The 25,147-nt window shown below is 39.3% G+C and overlaps 2 protein-coding genes and 1 non-coding gene across 6 annotated transcripts in view; 2 read left to right on the top strand and 1 right to left on the bottom strand.

Moving 5' to 3' along the window:
- Positions 1–966: 966 nt before the first annotated feature.
- Positions 967–23,818, bottom strand: HEPACAM2 (HEPACAM family member 2). Its single transcript, XM_032711413.1, is given in 15 exon segments — positions 967–1,083; positions 1,739–1,751; positions 4,578–4,628; positions 5,976–6,014; positions 6,135–6,159; positions 6,243–6,368; positions 9,469–9,648; positions 9,651–9,764; positions 15,309–15,436; positions 15,438–15,471; positions 15,474–15,518; positions 15,521–15,589; positions 16,400–16,450; positions 16,453–16,749; positions 21,278–23,818. Coding segments are annotated over 15 exon segments (1,359 nt in total). The 5' UTR covers positions 21,348–23,818.
- Positions 8,266–8,337, top strand: TRNAE-UUC. Its single transcript has one exon. It is a non-coding gene; the product is annotated as a tRNA-Glu (tRNA).
- A 183-nt stretch (positions 23,819–24,001) lies between the features above and the next one.
- VPS50 (VPS50 subunit of EARP/GARPII complex) overlaps positions 24,002–25,147 on the top strand; it is a 78,814-nt gene continuing 77,668 nt past the window's right edge. For all 4 annotated transcript variants that reach the window (XM_032699444.1, XM_032699426.1, XM_032699436.1 and 1 more), the window contains exon 1: positions 24,002–24,131. In XM_032699444.1, coding sequence (XP_032555335.1) covers positions 24,099–24,131 — 33 coding nt within the window. In that variant the 5' untranslated portion in view covers positions 24,002–24,098. The remainder of the gene's footprint in view (positions 24,132–25,147) is intronic.

Below are 25,147 nucleotides of genomic sequence, written 5' to 3'. Positions count from 1 at the left end.
TTTTGCACTGTAAGTACAGCATGCTAATGCAGTCACATAAGCATTGTGATTACTAAGCCAACTGATTAGTATATGGGTAAGAGTGTGTATTTTTCTTTTCAACGGAAAAAGAAATAGAACACATCATAAAAACATGGACAATGTGATATAATAGGCTTGTTACCAAATAAAGTCTTGTGTGCTGTTCTTAATTTGTAAGAAAGACTTTCAATATTCACAAAAGATTTATGGCAGCTATACTGTAATTCTGCAATTACAGAAACTTTACACTGTACCCACTCTTCTTATGCCAAGAAGTGCTACACAGTAGGTGACTTGAATAAAACCAGGTCTACCAGACGCAAACCACATAAGAACAACATGCTGTGGCCTTCCTGGTATTTAACTCAGCAAAAGTGTTTCTGTGGAGTTCCCAGACAAGGTACTGCAGAACAAAATTCTTTTGCTCTAAAGACACTGCTTACTCAAGCAACTAAGCATTGCTCATTAATATTTCAGTGGCTATTTTAATAACCATTGATAAGTGATCAGCTAACCAGTTTCAACATTGCAAAAAAGCCCACCCTAACTCTACTTGACACATGGCTGGCAGGTTTGGAAGATGTGCTGTCAATCAAGTTGCTTTGATTGAATATTTAACCTGTTCAGTAGGAAGTGCTGATGTCCCACTGCTGTGAAGCTATAGCTACCACCTTAAATTATGAAGGAATTTTCATCTGAAATAGTGTTTGAAGATCTTACCTTTTTTTTCACACTTACACAAAACTGGCACGATGAAACAACAGACTGGTCTTCAGGAAAAGTGAGGAACTGGATAGGAAATGGTGGAGGAACTAGTGTAGCTTTTACCTGTTTTCCTTCCTTACCCCTCTCAATGGAATCAAATAACAGCTACCAAAATTAAATTGTTCCAGATGCTGAAGTTTTTGCCTTTGAGCTACCACATGAGTGAACGCAGCCTTTAACTTACTGTTGGTGGTCTTGTTGTGGCTGGTCAGGAACATGCTGAATAACTTCATAAACCGTATTAAGCATATCCTGGCCTGGGACAAAGTCAGAGCCAGGAACAGATTGACTTGAAACCTAAAAGTAGCAAAGTGTATTCCTACTGTAAGTAAAAATAGGAAAAGATTTAACAGAAATTAGACTGATAATGTAACTTGTCTTTTTTTTAACTTTTCATCAGTGTTTTGTGTGGCTTGAACAGGTCATGTCTATTAGTTTACATTTCATTTTGGGTAAGTATTCATCACATTTATAATAAGGCAAGTAATAGTTTTAAATTCAGTTAGCACCTTAGAAGATTTAGGATGTAACTTCTGCATTTAATATAGCAAGTACTTTATATTAACATACTGCAAGTCAAGAAAGGAACATTCAATAAAGAGAGAAGCAGAAGAGCAGACAGTAAAAAGGAGAGCATATTCAGGGCATGGGTTCAGCATAAAACTCCCACTAGCACGTCAAAGACAGAGAAGTGCAAAGAATTTCCATAAATGAAGTAATAATGAAATTGTTCAATATCTTCAGTATATTAATCTGATCTTATGTCCTAGACTTATGTACCTAGACTCCCCATCCATAAGAAATTCCCAGTCCTTCTGCCTATACCCTACCTCCAGTTCTTCATTATCTCCACTTTCTTATTTTCCCCTTTCTCTACTAACCAAAATCATAGAATCATAGAATCATAAAATCAGCTGAGTTGGAAGGGACCTCCAAGATCACCAAGTCCAACTCTTGATCCAACACTGCTGTGGTTACTAGACCACGGCACTAAGTGCCATGTCCAGTCTCATCTGAAAAATCTCCAGGGACAGTGAATCCACCACTTCCCTGGGCAGCCCATTCCAATGCTGGATTACCCTCTCTGTAAAGAATTTCTTCCTAATATCCACCTAAACCTCCCCTGGCACAGCTTAAGTCCATGCCCTCTTTTTTACTGATAGATGCCTGGGAGAAGAGACCACACCCCATGTGGCTACTACCTCCTTTCAGGGAGTTGTAGAGAGTGATGAGGTCTCCCCTGAGCCTCCTCTTCTCCAGGCTAAACAACCCCAGCTCCCTCAGCCTCTCCTCACAGGACTTGTGCTTGAGTCCCTTCACCAGCCTTGTTGCTCTTCTCTGGACCTGCTCCAGCACCTCAATATCCTTCCTGAACTGAGGGGCCCAGAACTGGACACAGTACTCCAGGTGTGGCCTCACCACTGTTGAGTACAGGGGAAGAATCACCTCCCTGGTCCTGCTGGCCACACTGTTCCTGATACAGAACAGGATGCCATTGGCCTTTTTGGCCACCTGGGCACACTGCAGGCTCATGTTCAGCTTCCTGTCAATACAAACTCCCAGGTCCCTTTCTGCCTGGCTGCTCTCCAGCCACTCTGTGCCCAGCCTGTATGGGGTTGCTGTGGCCAAAGTGCAGGACCCAGCACTAGGCCTTGCTGAATGTCATCCCGTTGGAATCAGCCCAGCTGTCCAGCCTGTCCAGGTCCCTCTGCAGAGCTCTCCTGCCTTCCAGTTGATCGACACTCCCCCCCAACTCAGTGTCATCTGCAAATTTGCTGATGATGGACTCAATCCCCTCATCTAAATCATCGATAAAGATATTAAATAGAACTGGGTCCAACACTGATCCCTGGGGGACACCACTAGTGACCGGCTGCCAAATGAATGCAGCACTGTTCCCCACCACTCTCTGGGCCCAGCCCACCAGCCAGTTCCTAACCCAGCAGAGTGCCCCTGTCCAAGCCCTGGGCTGCCAGCTTTTTCAGAAGAATGCTGTGGGAGGTGGTGTCAAAGGCTTTGCTGAAGGCCAGGTAGACAACATCCACAGCCTTCCCCTTACCCATCAGGCAGGTCACCTGATCATAAAAGGAGATCAGGTTGGTCAGACAGGACCTGCCCTTTGTAAACCCCTGCTGGCTGGGTCTGATCCCTTGTCCATCCTGTAGGTGCTGTGTGACTGCACTGAGAATGATCTGCTCCATAACCTTGCCAGGCACTGACGTCAGGCTGACAGTGGATCAAATCAGTGAATGAGTGGATCAAATGCCGACTTTATCTGCAATACTACAAATCTGAGTAACTGAACATAAACCAGAGGAGTTTCTCCTTGAAATTTTGCTGAAAATTATTATAGATTTCTTTGCTTGTACATCCACTCTGTTGTCCTTGTCACTAGTCTCTCCCTTCTGACCTACAAAGGCCCCGATTCTTGCAGAATTGTGATATGATCAGCCTAAGGGATATAGAATCATAGAAGGTTTGGGTTGGAAGGGACCTTAAAGATCATCTACTTGCAACCCCTCTCCTACCATGGGCAGGGACATCTTTCACTAGACCAGGTTGCTCAAAGTCCAATCTGACTTTGAACACTTCCAGTTATGGGACATTCACAACTGAGACAACCTGTTCCAATGCCTCACCACCCTCACAGTAAATAATTTATTCCTAATACATAATCTAAATATACCCTCTTCAGTATAATATCACAGTGTACTGAAGGCTGTAATCATTTAAGGCTGATCTCTAAATTAATAAGCCTCTCATTGTCACAAACTGTCACAGATACAGTTCAGCTCCTCTGTTTTTAAGCCTTTTATCTCTGCTGCTGTGAAAGTCTGTCCTCTCCACTAACATTTATGACAGCACTCTAGCCCTATAAACGTATATTTCAATCATCCAACTCCATCAGAGAATTTATTAGTCTATGACTGGTTTTTTTCTAATACATCATGTATTGTGAGTACTAATCATAATAACAAAATAGGTGTGACAATGTGACCCTGTAACCATGCTTTAAGAGCTCTCCCTTACCTGAACATATTGATACTCTCAAAAGGCACAACATTCTACTGCCAGAAATTTTCTCTAGCATGAGAAAGTTGCTCTTCCACTTCCTCCCAATTTCACTCTGTTGTCCCTAAATTTTGTGGCCTTGTTTCTGATTTTTTCTTGGTCCTTTTACACAACATTCAGAATCATCTCCAACTACTATACAGTAATCTCGGCAAAGATGCAATGCAAAGGATTTTTTTCTGCTAGCAAAATTCCTTTGCTTGTCCTGCCCTACAATACATGAAGCTAAACAAATACTTTTAGTGAAATACAGCTGAGATTTGGCTTACATATTTTTTTACAATGAAAATTTTAAATACCTCCCTGAAACTTTTCTGCACTGACTGAGTTGAATTTTGCATGAGCAGCAATATTAGGGTCAAGGGACATAATGGCATCACAATAGTTACTTGTGGGACACAAGGGGTTCAGTGTTACTCATCTACCCAACACTACTAATATTCTTTTAATATAGGTAGCTGAATGGAGATTCCTGTCTTTAGAGCTTGGGTATTCCTTACTGCACCATGTTGATTACAAAGTACGGAACTAGTAATGCAGTAAAAAAAGAGTAAATACTGGGTAAACAAAAGCCATGAATATAGTGTCATATAAACATCTGTAAAAAGCAACAAGGAGCAAACCTACAGAAGGATTCTAGTACAGATATTTAGCACACCTTAAGAAATAGATGAGGAACCATCTGCTTATGATATAAAAATCACATACCCTAGAACCACTGCAAGATCAGGAAAGCGACAAACTCATATATCCCAAAATCATCTGAAGCACTTTTCATGTCCTAATTTAGAACAGACAAACACGAAAAAAAGGATCAGATGTAATATGAACCTGGAAAATAATGGCTGGCAAAGTATTTTGGCCTAATTTTTTAAAACATCTGAATACTGTTTATGTGATCTGATTTAAACTACTTTCCCTGCCACGCTCCTAAACTGGTGTAGAGTGAGGCAGGGCAGCTGCACAGCTGGTGTGCACAGTGCTTGGTGATCTCCAACATCTTGGACCAAGCAAGGAGCATCTTGCTGACCTTAGTTTTGGTAGAGCCTTGGTACTGTCTTTGCTGGAAGGCTAAAGTGACAATTTACTTTAATTTCCCATAGAAAAGAGGCCCATCCATAAACTCTGCCAATCTACACTGTAGTGAGGCAGTACCACCTGAATCTTTTACAATGCTGACAATAATAAAAGGAAACATGATACTAATAGGTGCCAAATTATTATTTGGGATGTCAGGTACAGCTTTGTATTTAGGTGTAGTTAACAGCTGGTACTTAGGCGTAGTTAGTCTCTTTCCCTACCCTCCCACTGTCCAGGACATTGGAGACTCTCAGCTGTCTCTTGGGCATCACTCCACAGCAAAGACTGCAGCACCAACAACAATGCTGAGATCCTGTCCTCTGATATCACTTGTTTGGGTGAAGGGCTCTCTGCACTCAAGTGAAATTCTTACCTTCCTAAGATTTTTAGAGTTCCCTATTTCTCGTGCACGTAGCGGTTTACATGCAGTGTCAGAGCAGTCTGCTCTGACACTCTGGTAGAAAGGGATGGGAATAAAATGCTACCCTTCCAAAGGATGGCTGGTCTCCACCATATCCTGCCCAGGATCATGTGGGAAGGATTGTGGAGGGAAAAGAGAAAGTGAAAAAAACCACTCTGGGTCCTGATGACAGAGAGAAAGGTATACAGAATATGGCAGAAGGTTAAATATATATACTGTAATATCATATTATTATCTCATGATTTTGTAACAATTGGTGCCATGAACATCTGTAATTGTGATCCTCCCATGGTGTATCCCCTCTTACTGCTATCCCAGAATGACATTAATTTATGTGATATGGTGAGAGCAGTGGGATACAGATGACTCTAACCTCAAAATACTGGAATTAACAGCTAGAATTCAAGGCCAACAAGGTACATACTACTGTGAACTCCAGGCATGAGCTAAATCTATGCTGACTTGTCATTTTGGTCCTAAGCTAACATAGAGGTGCACAACTCAAGTTAAAACACACACTTCCCTTCCTTGTCTTCTTTCTTTTTTATGTGGAGATTTTTTTTTTTTCAGGAAAGGATTTTGACCTTATGCTCTATATTTCTTTTATTAGCATTACCTGAAAAATGCCTGTGCCTTTCTGTAATCAGCCTCTGGCCTAGAAAACATAAACGTGTCTCAGTTTGACGTCACAAGCCAAGGAAAGAAAATTAATACGATAACATACAATTCTCTTGATGGAAAGGACTTCAAGACCTAAGAATGATTTATTTTGTACCTGCTTTGCAGCTTCTGTTGTATCACTGAAAAGAAGAAGAAGAAGAAATTATTCCTTTTGCTCTGACGATTCAAAAGAACAACTGGACTGTGCCTAAGATTTACATACCTTTATGTGGCTGATATCTTTTCCATAGGAATAAAAAAGTCATAGCTAGGATCAAAAATAATGAAATTCCTGTTATTACTGCAAGTGAAGATAAAGATTTTCACTTCTGGGCCAGCTTTTCCAACCCTGTGACAAAGAAGATGAATACTGTATTTAGTTTCTTACTCTCTACAATGTGCTACATGACACTGAAAATACATCTTTTGAAATTAATTTGAAGCTAGTAAAGCTGCATAGAGATACAAAACAGGTAAAAAATTTGGGGTCTTGTGAATTGGTAATATTTACTTTCCCCACAAATCTTCAACTAGAAAGCAATGATATGCATATCAAACACAGTCCAGAAGAAGGTTGGTACCTAGAGCTAAATGAAGGTTAGTTAATATAATTCACAAATCACAGCATCACAAAAAGTAGGATTGTATTCTAACTTTAGGCATAGAGACACTGAACTACCAAGAAACAGGTGACAATGTGAGCAGGTTGTGTTAGATGGAAGGAAATCTCTACGTGGTAGGAGCTGTAGAGTAGGAGGGGATAAAAGAACCATACACTTTTTATCAAGATTTTTCAGATCACTGATGGTCTGGTTGTTTATCAAACGCCATAAAAACCCAATAAATTATGTTTGTTTAATTCATGTCTAAATATATTAAAATATTTCTTTCCCTTGCTCAGATCTTTTGCTGGGATATGTATTAGCAGCAGTTTGCCAGCAGGATTTACTGATACAACACAAATACAAATTGCCTAAAATTACATATTCAAAAGCACATGGAAAACACTTGCAGTGAATTCTGGAAAGACAGGAACGTGATAGTTAGGAAGTGCCAGACATAGTTGCTTGTGCACCCTTAATCTCCTCCTTTGCTCTGAACTGTGCAGAATTCTCATAATTGACGGCCATGTCACAATCCATATATGTAAATTATTGGCATATTTGTCAGTGCCAGCTTTATAAATACAATTCAAACGTGTATTATTTAGCTGGATGTATTTCCTGTACTTGATGAACTCCTGTGTAGAGAGCTAGAGTTGCTTACATCTACTTACATCTCCATTGTACACTGGCATTGTGCTGGCTGCATGTGCAGTGGTTATCATGAAGATTAAATATGAGGATTTAGAACTAGATGTGTCCTGAAGATAAGGGAAAATAAATCACTCCAATTTCACCAAATTTTTTCATGGTCCTTCAATGTACTGCTTTCCTTAGGGGAAAAAAAGGCCAAATGCTGGAAAATCAGATGAGTCTTAAAATTGTCCTTTAAAATTAATATTGCAAATTTAGATTCAATAATCATACCAGTGCAGAAAACAAAGACATGCTCTGCATGCATTTAACATACTCAAGTTGACTCAACTTGAGAACTGAGCAATGGCTTGTGTACATAATGAGATACCTCCTCTTATTTTGAAATCTGGCTAAAACTGGGTAAAAAGCTTAGTGCAGCTGTTGATATAATTGTAACTTATTGATACAATTACTGAACAGTGCTTGATGCTTTTTTTTTGATGCTTGATCATTTGTAGTATTAATTAGGCAGCTGTTTATAGCACCATATAGATGAGTTTCTATCCTTTAGTTGGGAAGTTGTGTAAGGTCTTCTGAAACATCAGACTTTCTGTTGCTGCTGAAAATGGGGTTTCTGATATTTTAAAAGGCATAGTCCAGGTTCCATATCTAGGATTATGGGGATAGGGAAAAGGAATATGGAACAACTTTCATAGTCTTTGCTTGGTATGTTTATTCAGTTACAACCAGAATTTAGCCTGAGCAGCATCTCTGAGATTTAGCCTTGAGTGTGAATTCATACCTCTCGGAATCAGTCAGTGCTGCATTGCAAAGTGTGGGCTTGACATCTGGATTTAGTGCTATCTGGATAAATACTCATCAAAAAGAATATGGTTACAGAGGGGGAAAATGGTCTTTTTACATTTTTTTAAATACACAGGATAAAATAATAATACATATTTAAGTATTTGTAATTAGGAAATGTATGTATTATTCAAGTGCAGGGGCCCTCTGGTGGTCTAGTGGTTAGGATGCGGCGCTTTCACCGCCGCGGCCCGGGTTCGATTCCCGGTCAGAGGAGTCCCCCCGGGCAGATGGAGCTCGTTAGCCCTGTAAGGCCATCCATCTAAGAGAAGGTCACTCGAAACAAACCTACGTCCTGAGGACCTCACTGCCACCGTCCAAGCTTGCTCGGCCCCGGCAAATGAACCTTAGGATTAAAGGGTGGGCTCAGCTCAGCGCACGCTGTGTCTCACCTAAAAAATCCACTGCGCAGGCTCGAAGGGTAAAGACCTTTCCCAAATCTTCGTTCGCGAAGACTGGCCATACATTTCAAGTGCAACTTACCATGAAGCTGTGGAGTTTTCCCTTCTTTTGGCCCTTTGAAAGGAAATCTCAGCTACACTTCTTAACACATATTGATGAATATTCACATATATATCATAGCTTACATGAACTTCCTGGAGAAATGTCATGTTTATTTCTATTGACACAGCTCTTATTGCATTTGCTTTCACCACTAACCACAAAGTTTAGTTTTCAAGTGCAGTATTTTCATTGTAAAATCGCAACGCATCCTCCTTCCAGCATACTGAAAGCCATGGATTTGTGATGAATCAATAAATCATCCTGAATGATGGACATCTGCTCTCCTTGTTTATCTGACTAACAAATGGTTGAGCTCTTTGTTCTGCACAAGTGAAATTGCTTTGTTAAATTTTCTAAAGGCAATCTATTCTATCTTGTTGAACATTAATAACATGCACTCCTTTATCTGAAAATACTTGTATCCATCTGTACTAATAAAGAGATATCACACTTCCTCAATATCTTGTTCTTCCCTGTATGCTTCTGGAGATTTTCTGAAAAACTGCTTTGTTGCTCTTTAACACAATCTGATAGATGAGCTGAGGTTACAGTGTAGGAGAACAGAACCTAGCAGTCAATCCAGAGATTCACAAAAATGACAGTGAAATAATTTTTATGAACATAGTAATAAAGCCCCACAAAACTTCAGTCTTAGTGGGCCTTATTTGAAGTTGTGTCACACAGCGAGTAAACCTTGTATCGCAAACCTTGAATGGCCAAAAGCCCCTTTACTGCATTGTTAGCCAGACCTCAATTCTGATAGATACTCTAAGAATTATCCCTTTCTATGCAGTTGACACTCCAATCAGATATTACAGTTACAGCAATGACATTAATTCTTACCTACAGAAGTAACCACGACTGTGAAGTGAGTTTCATCTCGTTTTCCAGTCATGTTGTTGAAAGCAAGGCACATGTAATCTATTGTCTTCTGGGCCACTTTATCAGATACAATTTCCAGATGGGGTCCATATTTGATTACATGAGTGGTATTGTCATCCCTTCGAATCCACGAATAAGTATTGGTGGATTTGAATCTGCTGAACAGTCAAACAGTATAACTTCTCCCATGTCAACTGTAAACACTGCCCCTATATTCAGACCTTTATCTGACTTAACTCTAAGACCATAAGGTCCATCTGCATTGAAAAAAAGAAAAAGAAAACACAGTGAGAAAATTAAAATCAAAGTATATAATTAAACTTTAAACGGGAGCATATCTCTAAACTTAAATTTTTTAAGTTAGACTAGCCTTACCTAGAATCCATTCTAAAGGCTACTCTAGCTTTCAGTTCAATAACTGGATCTCTACTAGGTTAGCTCAAACTACATCCACTTGATATTGGTTTATTTGCTGTTTAAGGAAAAGGCACAGGTCTATGCATTGATCAGTATGATAAAAAGAATGAAACTGAAATCAGTTGGAAAAGCTATGAAGTAAGGGAGTATATCTTCTTCAGGGGCATATTTGATTTCTACTTCAATGCCAAATTTACTGATCTTTTTTCAAGAGTAAGTCCTTATGCTGAAAGAAGACTGTGTTTCTGAATATAATTAAAAAGGCATATATTGTCCAATAGTCATGTGTTCATTACTCAAAACATTGAGCAGCTAGGTATTTCTAGGATAATCTTCATAGGAAAATGAGAAGAGAAACAATATCTTTAAATATATAGGAATATTTCCCATGTTATTTTTATTAGATCATTTCAGATCATGGGGCTTTTATATCTTTATATGTTAAAATGATTTTCAAGTTTTGAAAGTATAGAAATTAATGTAGAGAATATAATACTCAAAATGTGCCTTATTAAATAATTTTTTTCAGTTAAAAAAAACCCTAATAATTTTATTGTTGCTAATTCCCTAAGGACTTATGTGAATGATCAAAAATGCACAGACTTAATATTGACAGAGCCAAAAGAAGAAAACATGAAGAATATCTTTTTGGTAGGATCCCTGAAGTTCAGTAAAGCTGCTGACAAGTGCCTCACACAGAACAGCATAGCAAAAAATGGGGACAGTACTGCGTCCATTGTAGACAATGCAATCAAGTAATATTTACACCTTCCTATGGTTGTCTGGAAGAATTAAGATAATGTAGCTGGGTTTGAATGTGAAATTCCTTGCTGCATGAAGCTGCACACTGGTACATTTCAGACTCTCCTTCTTACCAGGAAATCAGGCTGATGTTAGAGCTTCCTCTAACGTACACTTCTATTTACCCATCTGTCTTTTTTATTACTCATTTATTCTTTAAGAACACACAGGCCACCTGCAGCGCCAAAACAGGCCGTTTTTTGGTATGCCTCTGTTTTTTCTGTTTTGTGAAGACTTAGACAAGAGAATGTCTACCACACGTTGACTTCAGTTTAGTCCACTTTGAACCAAATGTCCACATTTCACAACATATACTTGTCAAGCTTTTTATTTTCTGTATTTATTTCCTAGTGGCAAGCTTTTTGCAGCCTCATTTTAAGGACGGTGGTCAACATCATGCAAAATATTTACTTGGGAAATAAAATACAGATTCACTTTAGCATGAATTAGTGCTGCTCCCAACTAGATTGCAGGGGCCACTTTGAAGAATAAAGGCATTTTTTTAAACTCTAGATGCTGGGCTGCTTTCTTCTCTGCAATTCCCGAGTTGCTTTATTGTCTCCAAGGGCCAGCTAACCCCTGTAATGAGCACTCCTCTGAAGCACAGACCTATCCCAGAACAACAGGCTCTTTCAGGTATTTACTTCCCCCCTTTTTCAAATGGGAAAGGATAAAGGAGTACTGATCTTTTTCATAAATGAAAGTAAAGACTTCACACACTATTATAGGCAGGAACATACTTTTTTACTTTTCAGAGCAATTTGTTGCTTCTTCCTATCCAATTTCCTTTCTTAGAAGAATTAGCTTTTATTTTCACTGATAATACAACCTTTGATATGTGTAAACAGAGACTAATGGCAAGAATAGCTGACTGTTGGGTGATTTGCCACATATGCAAAAGAATCAGAACTGAGTTCTGATACCGTTTTATGAGTATCGTAACAGTGCAGCATAGAAAGGTAACACTGACAACATGACTACACTTTTTTATGAAAGCTGCAAATTGAAAGAAACCATTATAAAAACATTGACCCACACTGGCTGGGGATGTATGTTTGAAAAAAACAGAGAGAGGTTTCCTTAAGAAACAGTCAAATCTTGGCAAAATCTGAAAAGTGGCATTCCTTGCTGAAGTCAACACAAGGATTGGGTAACCCTTCTGCTTCACCTGGCTCAGTTTTTGCCAAGGTAGCTGACAGCTGACACAGCTTCAAGGATGATCCTGGAAAAGCAGGTAATTAACCATTTCTGCTCTATAGTAAATATATTCCAGCTTTGGGAAGTCCTCAGGAAGAAAATCCCACTTAGCTTGTAAGTTCAACTCCGTGAATACAGCACAAAAGTTTCTGCTGCAGTCTCTAGGACAACAGCTTTTTCCAGTCTTGAAATAATTAGTTTCTGGGTCAGACTACTACAGTAGCTATGTTCTGGGTGCATTATCATCATAGTTAATGGAGAAGCAGAATATACTAATAAGAAATGAAGAAACACCTACTTTTGATACTTAGTAAAAAACCACAGTGACAGCCTTCATGGATCCCTCCGCTCTATGTCTCTTTTCCAGTATTGTTTTCAACATGCCTTTTGTCTCAGTAAAAACAGTTAACTAAATGACTTGTAAATAATAAATCATCCTTTCTGAGTAACAATTTACTGCTCTATGGGAATATTTCCAATTGCTCCTATCACCATGAGACTGTTACAGTTTCCAAGCAGATGGCAGGTATTTACCGTGAGCGACCTTTTCTTTATCACCTCCAGTAACTCCCCCACAGCAATGACATATGGCACAGAGAGAGATCCCAGGGCCTGTTCTGGATTGTTATTGACAACTGGGAGCTGGGAGACAAACTACCTCTGCAGGCAGAGGTTGAACCAAATTAAGTGACTTCATATAGCTCAGGAAGTAAGACCTCAATCCCCATCACTGACTTGGATACAGACAGCAGCAAATGTATTGCAGTCTTTCAGCATTGCATTGTTTTAACATTTTTTTTCAAATCTTACATTACGCACAAAGCAAACCGTCAGTTCTGATGAATTACAAAGGACATTCTGAAAATGCAAATACTTAAATGCTATTTACACATATGGAGAAAAACTGAATCTCAAAGTTTTTGATATATACCTTCATCTTTTGAGCTGCATATCCCAACCACTCAAACAGCAAAATGTTCCAGAAAACGTGGACACTTGAAGTAACTTTGACATTTTAAAATTCTGATAAACAATAGGTCAAAAATAAGTTTCCAGTTTAGAGATTGGGAAGATTTTTCAAATTGCTGTAATGTAGTTGAAGTGAGAAAAAAGGAAGAAGCAGTACTAGGACTGAGACTGAAGGTCAGTGCAAGTGTCCCAGACACCCATCAGTGTGATCAGTGCTCTGGAGCTGATCCTAGTGTGCAACAGGTCAGAATGCAAAGCCATGCAGGCTGTGCCACAAACAAACAGAGCAGTCTGAAACACTAGCAAGAGTGGCAGATATTTTTCTAGCTTGACCTGATTTTATTGCATTGTAAGAAGGCTGTTGGGCTGGATATAGCGGACCCCAAGTTTGTGTATGTATTCTTTGAAAAAAGAGGTGTATAAGGCCCATTCACAGCTCATTAAAATGAAAAAAGCAATAGAGGTACTGAATTCATAAATCTTCATCTCTCACACTTAGCACTTTAAACACTTAAGTGAGCTGAGATTCTGACTGTACAAAAGCAGGCATTTAAAAATGTGCTACCTTGAGGAAGAAATGTTTTTTTTTTTTAAATTATGGTAATGATAAATTAAAACTCCCATCGTGCTGGAGCTATTTCCTTGTAGAGTGTTTTAGCATGATTCCTCTGTCTAATGAGATAGAAGCTCAATTCACATCTGCCCTGTTTAGGACTCTCTGCAGCAGCTCTTCATCTTCATGTCTGCATTGCTGTCAATTTTATAGGTCTGCATTAGTGATCAGCTCATATCAAACAATGTCCTTGTTAATCTTTGCTAATTTAGGCAATCTTTTTCTCTGCTCTTGTGCAGCGTAGAGATCCTGGACACATTGCTTTAGGTGCAAGAATTAGAATTATCTAATTCTTCCAAGTTATAATTAAAAAGAAATAAGTAGAAGAATGAAAGAGGTGAAAGGAGGAGGAGGAAAATATGACAGTAAGAGGTGTAGGTTCTGAATTTGTTGGTAGTGCAATCATAACAAGTCTAGGGCATATACTGCCTACCAGCTGCCAGATGAACGAGTTTGGTAAAAGCAGGAGTGAGCACTAACACTTGCTGGACAGGAATCCTGTTCCAGACCTTGCACTGTGCCATCCCCTCTGCCATTTGTTAAACTGGTTATATCTGAACAGGATTGGTGGCAAAGTAGGTCCTGACCTGTCTGATTTCAGCTCTCCACTGAGAATGATAGTTCAAACCCCTGAGGACATGAGGAGTAGAGGTCACGTGTAGCATGTGCTACTTGCAAATCTTGGAGGCACTGGGAAAATGAGTGCCCATTCTAAGATTTATACTATAAATTGTTGAATACTGATTAATCATTCATGAACTCAATCTATGTTCACAGTTAGTTTCTCAGGTGCCTCCATTCAGCCAAAATATATGGCTACTTTATGATTATTCTTCTGGCAACACTGGTCTTTATGCAACTCTTCTTTCTCCCCATGTTTCCCATTTGATGTGGAAAGCAAACACCCTGTTCATCTCTAGTGTTTGCTAAGCCTGACTGAGTTCTCTGGATCTCTTCCCATTTCTTTATTTTCTGTTTCTTTCCAGTCTGAGATCAGTGCTCTAGGATCTGCAGAGACTGCACACAGCATTCTACACGGGTCTGACTTTCGGTGTGCCATTAGTATTCCATTGTTTCCTTGTTGGAAATCGTTTGCCCATCACCCTAGAATTACATATGTCTTCTCATGGATGAATCACACTGCTAGTTCACAGAAATCTTGTGATAGCTCAATCATCCGGGCTCACTGCCTTGATTATTTCCCAACAGATCTCAATCTCAGCAGCAGAAGTTCATAATTTTTATTCCCTAAAAGCCATGCCCATTTATTTTTTACTAGCAAATTTCATACCAGTTCTAATACTATGTTTTAGTTATTCAGTCCTCCTATTTATGTTGCAGATTAACTTCATTGAGATATTCCCATCTTTATGCTGGTGCCATTACTGGAAGCATTAAACAGGACTGGACTCCAAATGATCTGAGGAAACCCACTAACACCAATTTTTAGCCTGGTACTTTCTTGCTTAGCTTTTTGACACTGTTTGGCACCTCCATTTTTAACAATATTTACATGTGTAACCATCTGATTATTTTTTTTCCTTTAAGTCCCATCACCTCCAGATATCAAGATGTCTACGGAATTCTTATTTGAATTCTGCAGTGGAAACTGATCTTCACAACTACACAACACTGAGTAACTTGATATCCTATTGTAGTTAGAGCTATTACAAACAAGCTCATTTGGAATGCAAACTCACATATAATGTTGACTCAACTGTTTCTCTGCCCGTTTCCATAGTTAGAGCACTCTTTCCAGCTAGATCATCATACTAAAGTAGTAATGAATATTTCATATACTCACAATATATGGTTGGTGCAATTATCTCACTTTCCATTGCACTGACAGGGTTAGATACTAGACAGCTGTAATTCCCAATGTCTTCTTTTACAACAGGAACAATTAGAAGTGTAGCATTGTTTGATGAAAAGGTAATTAGGGCCAGCATGGAGACGCTTCCCATTTTCATCCACTGGTAAGTTACCCTTGTACCTTTACCCAGAGTACATTTTAGGTAATATTTCCTACATATTCCACTACTCCTGAAGATGGTTCAGTATGTACAGTTGGCTTTGTGACTGGAACTGTAAAATAAAGAGATAAGAGTTGTTAAAGTGACAAGCCACTATATCAACAGTCTTCATTGTCAAGATGATTCAAATAGCAGTCATCATTCTCACTGGAAATTACTCATACTTCAAATTTTATCTATTAAATGTGGTTAAAGGTTAAAAAAGAAAGCCATACTCTCAGCTGGTGACTGCAAGAATTGTTACAGTACTTGAATAAAACCAGACTGTTTAGATTACTGGTAATAAGATAAAGGCTGCAGTGAGGTATACCACAGCCTCCAGCTCCTGCCTCACATACAAATCACTGAGGCCATAGAAATGAAAAGAGCACAAAACATGACACTGCCCATGATGTATGACTTCTCAGTACGACTGCCCACAGCTTTGTCCACACTGGGCACCACTGGGTGATCCAGTCGTGAGGATGGCTGCAAACTGGGATGGGTTTGTCAGTTAAATGGCAGCTACAACTCCATCACCTCAAGATGTCATTCATCTCATTCTTCCAAGCCCAACAGTTACAGGGCTCCCTCTGTGTAATCCATAAATTACAGTAGCCTCTTGTCATTCTCTTAGATAATTCTACCTCTTCAGTTTTTTACTTATGATACAGAAACATCAGTCAATATATTAAGTTTGTTTAAAGATGACATATTTTATCATTCCCTCCAGTAGCGGTACAAAACAACATAACTTGTTAGAATTTATTAATGTATGGTTGCATTAAACGATACACTATTGTAACTGGATACTAAGAACCAGTACTTCAAAACTATTGCAATTCTATTTTCAGAATGAAGATACCGTCTCTTACTAACTTACCATCAACAGCTACTTGAATCTTTTGACTTGCAGCTATTGTCCCATTTCCACGACATTGACTTTTACAAGATAATTGCCCTCATCACTGATATGCAATGGATTGATCATCAAAGATGCATTCGGTGGTACAAGGGTAAACTTGTGCTGGTATTCCAAGTCTGGAACTACTGTTTGATTTACAGAGCCAAGCAAGTATTTTGGATTACTTTGAGGCCTCTCAAAAAGCCAAATTATCTGGATTTCAGAAGCTGTAGCATTGAAATTGTAGTCAACAGTAAGATGAAGTGGTTGTCCCTCAATACCATGGATGGTATGAGATGGTACTGTCAACTTTAAGGCAGAACAAATACCTGCATAAAAATGAAAGAACAAACAAATAAACAAACCCAAACCACAACTGGAAAACCTGGAAAACTTGAATGAGAAATTCTCACCATGAAAAAACTCTCAATGTTAAACTTACACTTTTTTGTACAGTATAACTCAGATATCAAGTAAGAAGAGGCAGACGGTCATTGACCTTGGTGAAGTTGGGTCTAGCTACAGCTTCAAAATATAAAGAAAACCAAAGGAAGGACCTTTTACTGTTGAAAGTTTGAGAAAAATGAGAAAATGTACACTTAAATTAATGTATAAAATATTTTCCCTTTAAAATATTTCAAATTCCTAGGTCTCATACTCTCTAATAGTCTTGGATTGCACACTCAATTTTTAGGAATTTTTTCTAGGTTGGTTCAGCTACAGAGCAACTTCTTAGTTGCTTTGCCAGTTACATTGAGAAACTGACTGAAAATGTGACAAGCAGAACTTCCATGAATGTTTGATATAATTATATATAGTTATTATTGATGACAGCTCAGTACCTGCAAGACTAAACTCATGAAACATTACTAAGCCTGCAAAAGTCAAGTATTCTGATCTTAGGAAATTAGCAGAATTGATGTTGATATCCACAAAAGCAAATTTTTCAGCTACATGATTAATTCTGTTCTCCAAGAATTCTGTCTCTGTTATGGTGCAAAAAGGCCACTCCTTGGTTAATCATTGTCTTTCCCATGTATGTTTTTTTTTAATCATTTTTCACTGTGCCAGCCTGAGACATATTTAGAGAACATTATTAAAGGTTTAGTCTCAGGACTCAGTGATTGATTTTCACATGAACTTTTCCACAGAACTCAAAAGAACAGCAATGATGTAAGGCATAGACATTAATGAACTGATTTCACAACACCATTATAATTGATAAGATTTTACAGGTGAAGAATTTAAGCCCAGAGAAAATTAACAGCAAAAATACCCACTTATTTTAGATGATAATTTTGAAATATTAAGGACTGGATTTCCCAAAATACATATAAATATATTTTAGTGTGTTCAAGATGCAATTCCTATTGACTCCAGGTTTAATTGCTCAGCTTTGAGTGCTCAAAAATGCTGAAAAGCAAGTGCACTGCAAGTGCTAAGACAAAACCCTAGGAAAAAAAAGGCAACCTCTCATAAGTAAGAACGTGTAAAAAAAGGGATTTAAGTAATCTGACACTGCATAAGAGCACACTGGAGACTGAGAATGCACTGCCCAGGACAACACGCAATGTTTTCACCATGCACCATCTATTCTCTTTCTGCTACTGATCATCTTTCTTTGGAGCAGATGATCCTTGAGGTCCCTTCCAACCTGGGATTCTGTGATTCTTGACAAATACCTGTAACCAAAAAGTAAATCCCCAGCTGAAGCACATAGAGTACATTTCTACCTGGAAAGTGTTGTGTAGAAGGGGGAGGGCAGAGGGAGCTACGTGTGAAAAATATGTGACTGTGCTATTAAAGACTGCTAAAAAAATATGCGTGTAACATTTCTCAGAGGTTAATTCCCTGACAACCCTACTGCACAAATCAGATTTAAATTGCTGTTGTCCAGTTGAAAAAACCAGAGAGTAACTTCTCAGTAGAATCCTTCAGAAAATATGTAATGTTGGAGATCTATTTTATATAACATATCAAGTACATTTCAATTTTTATATCAACTGAAATGAAGTAAAAAACATCTCTCAAACAGAGAGCTGGGAGATCTGTAAATGATCAGTTAAAAGATCTGTCCATATCCTTCCTCATTCTTTACACATGATGCTGCTCAATTTCTGGGTTTATTTAGCTATCAATAAGCGATCGTGCTGTTGGATAAGAAGCCAGTAACAGCTGCAATGTAATCATAAAATATGTAAAACAAATAATATTTCTCACAGATCTGTTTGTGCAGAAAATTAGCAAAACCCAAAAAGGTCTTGCAAGCACCAGGGTAAGTGGGACCACCAGTACGAAAGGTAACACCATACTAGAGCAAGAAGAAGAGAATTTTGGCTGGAAAGCTTACTTTCTCTGCAGTTAAAAACTGGGGGAATAGAAACTGCAAATTAACATTGCTCCACTTGATTCACAGGGAAAATTGGCTCCGTGTAACAGCTTGGAAAGACATTTGATGTGCAGTTAAGGAAATTCTTTTAGCCAAGACGAGAGGTGGTGAGGGCTGAAACTCCATTTTTCCCGTGGTGTCCCTTCAGGAGTGGCTTGTTGCTCAATCAGGCTCTGCTAGGATGATTTTGTGGACTGCCACCAGCACACAGGAACTTCTCCACGGCTGGTAGGGTAAGGGACAAGGCAGGTTGAGACTGGGGCAAGTTATTAGAAAATGGTGTTCTGTCGAAGGCAAGGGTTTTACAGGAGCACTGATGGAAGAATTCCGGTTTTTGCAAAGACCATATCTTCTGCAGTCTGGTTATCTTCTCATTATCTTCTTCACCAAAAGTGTTTTCAGGTATTGGAATGGGCTGCCCAGGGAAGAGGTGGACTCACCACTATCCTTGGGGGTACTTAGAAGACACGTAGACGTTTTGATCAGGGACATGGTTTAATGGTGAAATTGGCAGTGTTAGATGATCTTAAGGGTCTTTTCCAACCTAAATGGTTCTATGATTCTCTTGTATTAGACTAGTCTGGATTTTACATTTAAACTGAAGACCGTTTTGACTAATCCTTGAATTAATGTTAATAGCAAAATCAAGCCGATGTGCCAAACTAAATTCATATTCATCAGGCACAAATTCCATATAATTATTCCTATCCCTACAGCCTTCCAAATATGATACATATTTTTCCAAGACAATGTAATTTCAGAAGCTAGTTTTTGTTTAATGACCATAAGGGTTGTACCAAAATGACCTCCACTTGGAGCTCAGTGATCTGTGCTTTGCTTCCATCTCACTTTGCTATCACCAGTATTAGCAAGCACAACAGAATTGTTGACATAAAACAAGGGCTGCAGTTTTAGTTTAAATAAAAAAACTATGACATAACTTCTGAGTTTAAGGCATAACTGAAACCTGCCTAGTGAGGTTTTAGCATTCTCTGAATTAACATGCACATCTCCTTGTCAAAGTGAGTTTAGACTCTCAACTGCTTTTCACCAGTGTTCATTTAGCTCTTCAGCTCTCCAAACTCCCTGAACTCAGTGTAAAATGTCACTAGATCAGTGATAATAGTTTTTGCATTTTTTTCACTTTTTGCAAGTATGTTCATTTATGAAAAAAAACCCCAGATATAATGGATCAGGGAAGCTGTGATTTCTGTATCTCCATTTACATTAGGAAAAACTCGGACATACTGTTCCCCGGGTTGGGATTTTTACCCAAGAAAAAGTTCTACTGAGCTTTGTTACTGGACTTAATTTTAGCTTCTGAGGCCAATGTCTTCAGTGGGCTTTGCATCATGTCTCCAATGCACCTGGTTCTTGTCATGATATTAAGTATGAGTAGCACATTTCCCTTACTAGAAAATGTATATATCTGAGTAAGGGTATAAGACGAGACTTCCTGGTGAACAAATGGACTCTAAAGTACTCTGTTTGCATGACAATATCTCTAGTAGGGTTTTAATGAAAAACATCCAATAAAGTTGTAATGTAAATAAAACATACATTCGCTGTGTTTTTTGTCAACCAAAGACTTTTCATTTTTAAAGAAGAGATCCAATAATCTTCATATAAATCTGCAATTGTTATGAAGCAAAAACTCTTGAAAAAGTATTTAGCACAAAATCAAGGAAACTAGATGACTTTAATATAAGGTTCACAAAGAAGAGAAAAATTCTTATTATAGATGAAAGATTAGAGGATGCACTACACTTGTAATATTATATATTTCCTCTGTTGACATTTACAAACCCAATTAAATATAGAAAAAGTTAATTACAGTAGTTTGTAGAAATAAGTTTCTCTTAACATTTGACAGGATATTCTTGTCAAAGTGCATAGAACATCTGTTTTTTATCCACTGCATGGATAACAAATTCACACTTATGAAAACTCCACCCAGATACCAAACAAATGCACTATTACCGGGGAGACATTCTTCATTTGACTAAAAGCTTAATTGTGTTTTAAGTACATTTAAGTATTACATATAAATTAACCATAATGAAATGAAAAATAATGTATCAGCACTGTCTCAACAAATTTTTAAAGTGGTATGTTTAACAGCTTCTGTATAAACTTTGGTTTAGAACCTCTCCAGCCTTACTTTTTAAAAAGAATGCACAACGTATATAGTACTCAATAAATGTGACTATATATATTTAATCAATGCCCACATTTTACATATAGGTTATGTATAGCACTCATTTTTGTCAGGTGCTAAAACTTTAGCTCCCCTCATAAAACAGGGTGCCAGTATCTGATTTAAATGATTAAAAGCTTTTAGGCTACTTTCCTGAAATAAAACATCTGAGAACACAACAGGAATATCTTTAAATTTATAAAGATAAATCTTATAAAATCAATTTCCATTTCCACAAGGACAATCAAATATAATTTATACTGTATCTTACCTACAAGTAGAAAATATATTCTGCACTCTAAGTCCCAAAAGAAGTTGGCTAAGGGGCTCCATGAAAGCATCCTGTCCCACACAAATGCCACCTTCTCCTCAGCACTAAGCCAGGGCTTGGACCTGCAGCTGGTTTATTTGCTAGGGAAATCAGCAATGAGTTAACAGGCCCTATCCTGTCCCCTGCCTTATGTGATTTGAATATGTGTATACAAAGAACAAAGGGAGTGGAGCACCTGTTAGATGAGCACCCATCTTCATTGCCTTCCCCGGCAGCCACAGCAAATATGACACAGAATGTAATAAATGAGGCACACAATACAAAGTACATTTAATTAATAGAAGTAAGTAAACACACCAAGTGTACAGGTTATATAGTTATTAACTTCCCTTAGTAATAGTTCCATAAAAAATACCCTGATGCTACATGCTTCTGCTTATTTCAAACTAGAATTAGTACTCAGAATATTTTTTTTCAGATCTTTGCCAATGACAGCCTCTCCTCTTCTGTTACAAAAAGCATTAAACAGCTATTAAAGAGCCTCACTTAATTTTTTTCCTAGCACTTTTCAAGCCCATAAATTTTCTATACTTTTTTTCCTTAACATAAGCATAACTCAGCAAAGAGTTTACTCCCTTTCTCTAAACAACACATGATGTCAAGTGTCTATCAGGTATCTTCAAAATAAGAATCCTATGGCTAGAGTGGACAGCTTACTACAGTTGTTGAGCTAGCTGCTGATTATTGTTTGTTCTGCATTAATTTACATCAATAAATTAATATTAATGTAGGATTTGGATTTTGTCCAAACCTGTCACTCACCATAAAAATCAGCAGCAAATCAGGCAAACCCTCCCACACTTGTGCAGTAACAGTTTGCGGCAGCAAATATTTGCAGCAACAGAGATGGTTTATCCATACAAAACCACATTATATTTTTCACTATACAGCACTTAGGCAGGCTATTATGGATTAACAAATATTAGGCTAGACTGTATCCTGCTTTGTGCAAGAGGGACTAGTAGCAAGGAAATGCCTCCCCTCATCGTGTGCTAGGAGTAGGGGTACAGCAAGGTCCTAAGTCCCCAGCAGAAGGGCCAAACATTCAATTTTTACCGTAGTTAAAGGGAGGTGAAAACACCCAGATCATTCCAGGTCCAATGGAAGACATACAAGGGTTATGTCAGGCAAACAAAAACAGAAATACAGTGGTCCCAGCGGAAATAATATCACCATCTGACATTAGCCGGGAGATGAAGAGGGTATTTCACATATTCCCAAAGGCTTCCTGGCTCCATTGTCCTGCCCCTTCTGAATGTTGTTGTTTACAACCTGCTTAATCCACTTAACTGTAGGCTAGATATATCAAATCACAACCTTTTATAAAACCCGAGTTAGAAATTACTATCTACTATTTCAACATGTATTAAACTATCACAGGTTCCAACTAATTTCTAACTGAAATGGGAGCTTTCACATTGGCAAAGAGCCTGTGTTGGTGCTTTAAACACCCGATATGGGCAAAGACATTAAAAAAAACCCCAAACAGATTAGCAGTTATGTTTTTCAAGTGTGTCCCCTCATTTCCAGCATTTGAATAATTCTTGATGTCACTAATATGCTGCAAGTTTTACACTGAATAACACACAAATGTAGTGCATGCTAAAAATGCATGTTATTTTTTCTATAGAATTCTAGGTTGCGCTAGTCGTTAAATGGCATTTAGACTTTACGAAAATCAAAACCTCCCTCTTTTGAATAAAAGCAACTACATTAAAGCAACATTATTTGCTGTACTAGCATTTTGAACATCTGTGTTTCTGCGAATTTTAGTTATTTTATTACTAAGAAGTAACTTCGTTATGTGCTAAACTTGTTAGAGGTTTCCACAGAAACAATTACACGTGATATGCCTTATGGTAGCCAGAAGTAATGAATTCCTGCTAAAGAAAGCAGTGAGGGGACCATCGGTCCTGACCCTCCTTTTGACACTATGTCGTTTCAGACGCCTGCTCTTACCTGACCTACCCTGCAAAAACACACTGGTCAGATGGGGGATAACCAACAACAGGATCGGGAAACACGTGCTGGGCTGACTTATGTGCACACTCTATAAACTCCAGAAGGAAAGACCACCTTTTCTGGAAGTAATACTGTGCTACAGGGAATGTGTTAGTAGTTTTACTGTTGGATGTTAAGCAAAGGTTGTCAGATAAATTCTGCCTTTTCTTGCATTGATATAAAGTAGATTTAAAAAGCTATCTGCTTTTTGTTTGTTTGTTTGCTTGCTTGTAGCTGATATGTATACAACCAAACAGAGATACAAGCCTGTTTTGGCGACGCAAAACCCCATCACCCGTGACCAGGCCAGACGCACTTGTGCATAACCCGAAATAACCCGCGGCAACCGGGAAATGCTCATTGTCTACGTGTACTTTCTAGTTTCTCTCCGCAGACAAAGCCTCGTTTTGTCTTCTCAAGTAACTGCTTTCAAAGTCTACACAAGCGAACCTCAAGGTCCAAACACTCCACCAGCACACCCCAAACCCCAGCCACCCCCGCGCCCCGCCGGGAGGAGCCGGCCCAGCGCTGCCGGCGCCCCGCAGCCGATCCGCGACGGAAGAGACCTCCCACGCCCGAGCCCTTCCCGGAGCCCTCGCGGCCGCGCTGCCGGGGGTTGTAGTCGGGCGCCGCCGCCGCAGAACTACCGGTCCCAGGGAGCCGCGGGCGGGCGCGGTCAGGTGGCGCCCAACATGGCTGCGCCGTGCCCCGGCGCCGCGCGGGGCCGCTGAGCGCTGTCGGGGGGGGCGGCGGGGCCATCATGCAGAAGATCAAGTCGCTGATGACCCGTCAGGTGAGCCGTTCTTCTAAGGGGGGTTTCTCCGCGGGGGTCCCGGGCTCTCCGAGGGCCGCCGTGCCCGGGCCCCCTGGAGGGCCAGCGAGGCGCGGGCATCGCCCTCTGCCCGGCTGCCCGGGGGGAGAGGGCTCGGGGCGTGTCAGGTCTCTCTCGGGGCACAGACATCCACCTTGTTTTTCTCTTTACACCGAGAAAGGGAAGCGTGCGCAGGTGCCAGCGCGTAGCTGTGTCACACTAGACTAATCGGTGTTGGAGATGACAGGGCCGGCCTGTGTCATGTTCCCTTTTTGACATGTAATTTTGTAGCGCTGGGCTGTGTTTCGGTAGCGTGGCTTTGTCTGACAGCAAACGCTTTCGGTCCGAAGGTAGGCGAGGCTGTGGAGGTGCCGGGGACGTATTTGAGTGGGCACATATTGAATGTGTGTCAGAGCAGTCGGTGTGTGTCTGTCACCGCACTGCCGTGTACCAGTTGTACCAGTGGTCTTTAGGATTATGTAGATCTAAGCCTACGTTTGGACCAGTATTTCTAAGATTGAGAGCCTTTTTAAAGAAGTGTATCAGCAGAACATTTGATAATTCATGTATATGAGATACATCTGAAATGAAGCCTCTTTGTCCATGTGTCTAGATTGGAGAACTTAAATAATCACTTGTGTCACCTATCACATCAAATATTCTAGATAGTTACAGAAAATGATGAGAAAGTCAGAAACTTTTCTTTTTTAAACTATGTCTTCAGAGTCATAATGCTTATGCAGGAGGCAGGGCTTAAAAATGAATACTGGCACAGAAATGGAATTTGCAAAATAATCTTCTGTTTCCCTTCAGTATAGGGGTACTTGATGAGTTTACAGCTTGACTAAGAAAAATAGTGGGAAGTCTGCCCTGTGTGGAGATGTGGTCTGAAAATAATGCGGCTTGAACAATTTTCAGTCCTTGGAAAGGATAAAGTTCCGTTTAGCATTTGATAAGTGAAACTTTTGATTGCTTCTGGAGATAAGGTGCTAGTACTA

Source organism: Chiroxiphia lanceolata, chromosome 1, assembly GCF_009829145.1.
Source record: "Chiroxiphia lanceolata isolate bChiLan1 chromosome 1, bChiLan1.pri, whole genome shotgun sequence".
Taxonomy (NCBI): domain Eukaryota; kingdom Metazoa; phylum Chordata; class Aves; order Passeriformes; family Pipridae; genus Chiroxiphia; species Chiroxiphia lanceolata.
This window is presented reverse-complemented; position numbering and strand designations above follow the sequence as displayed.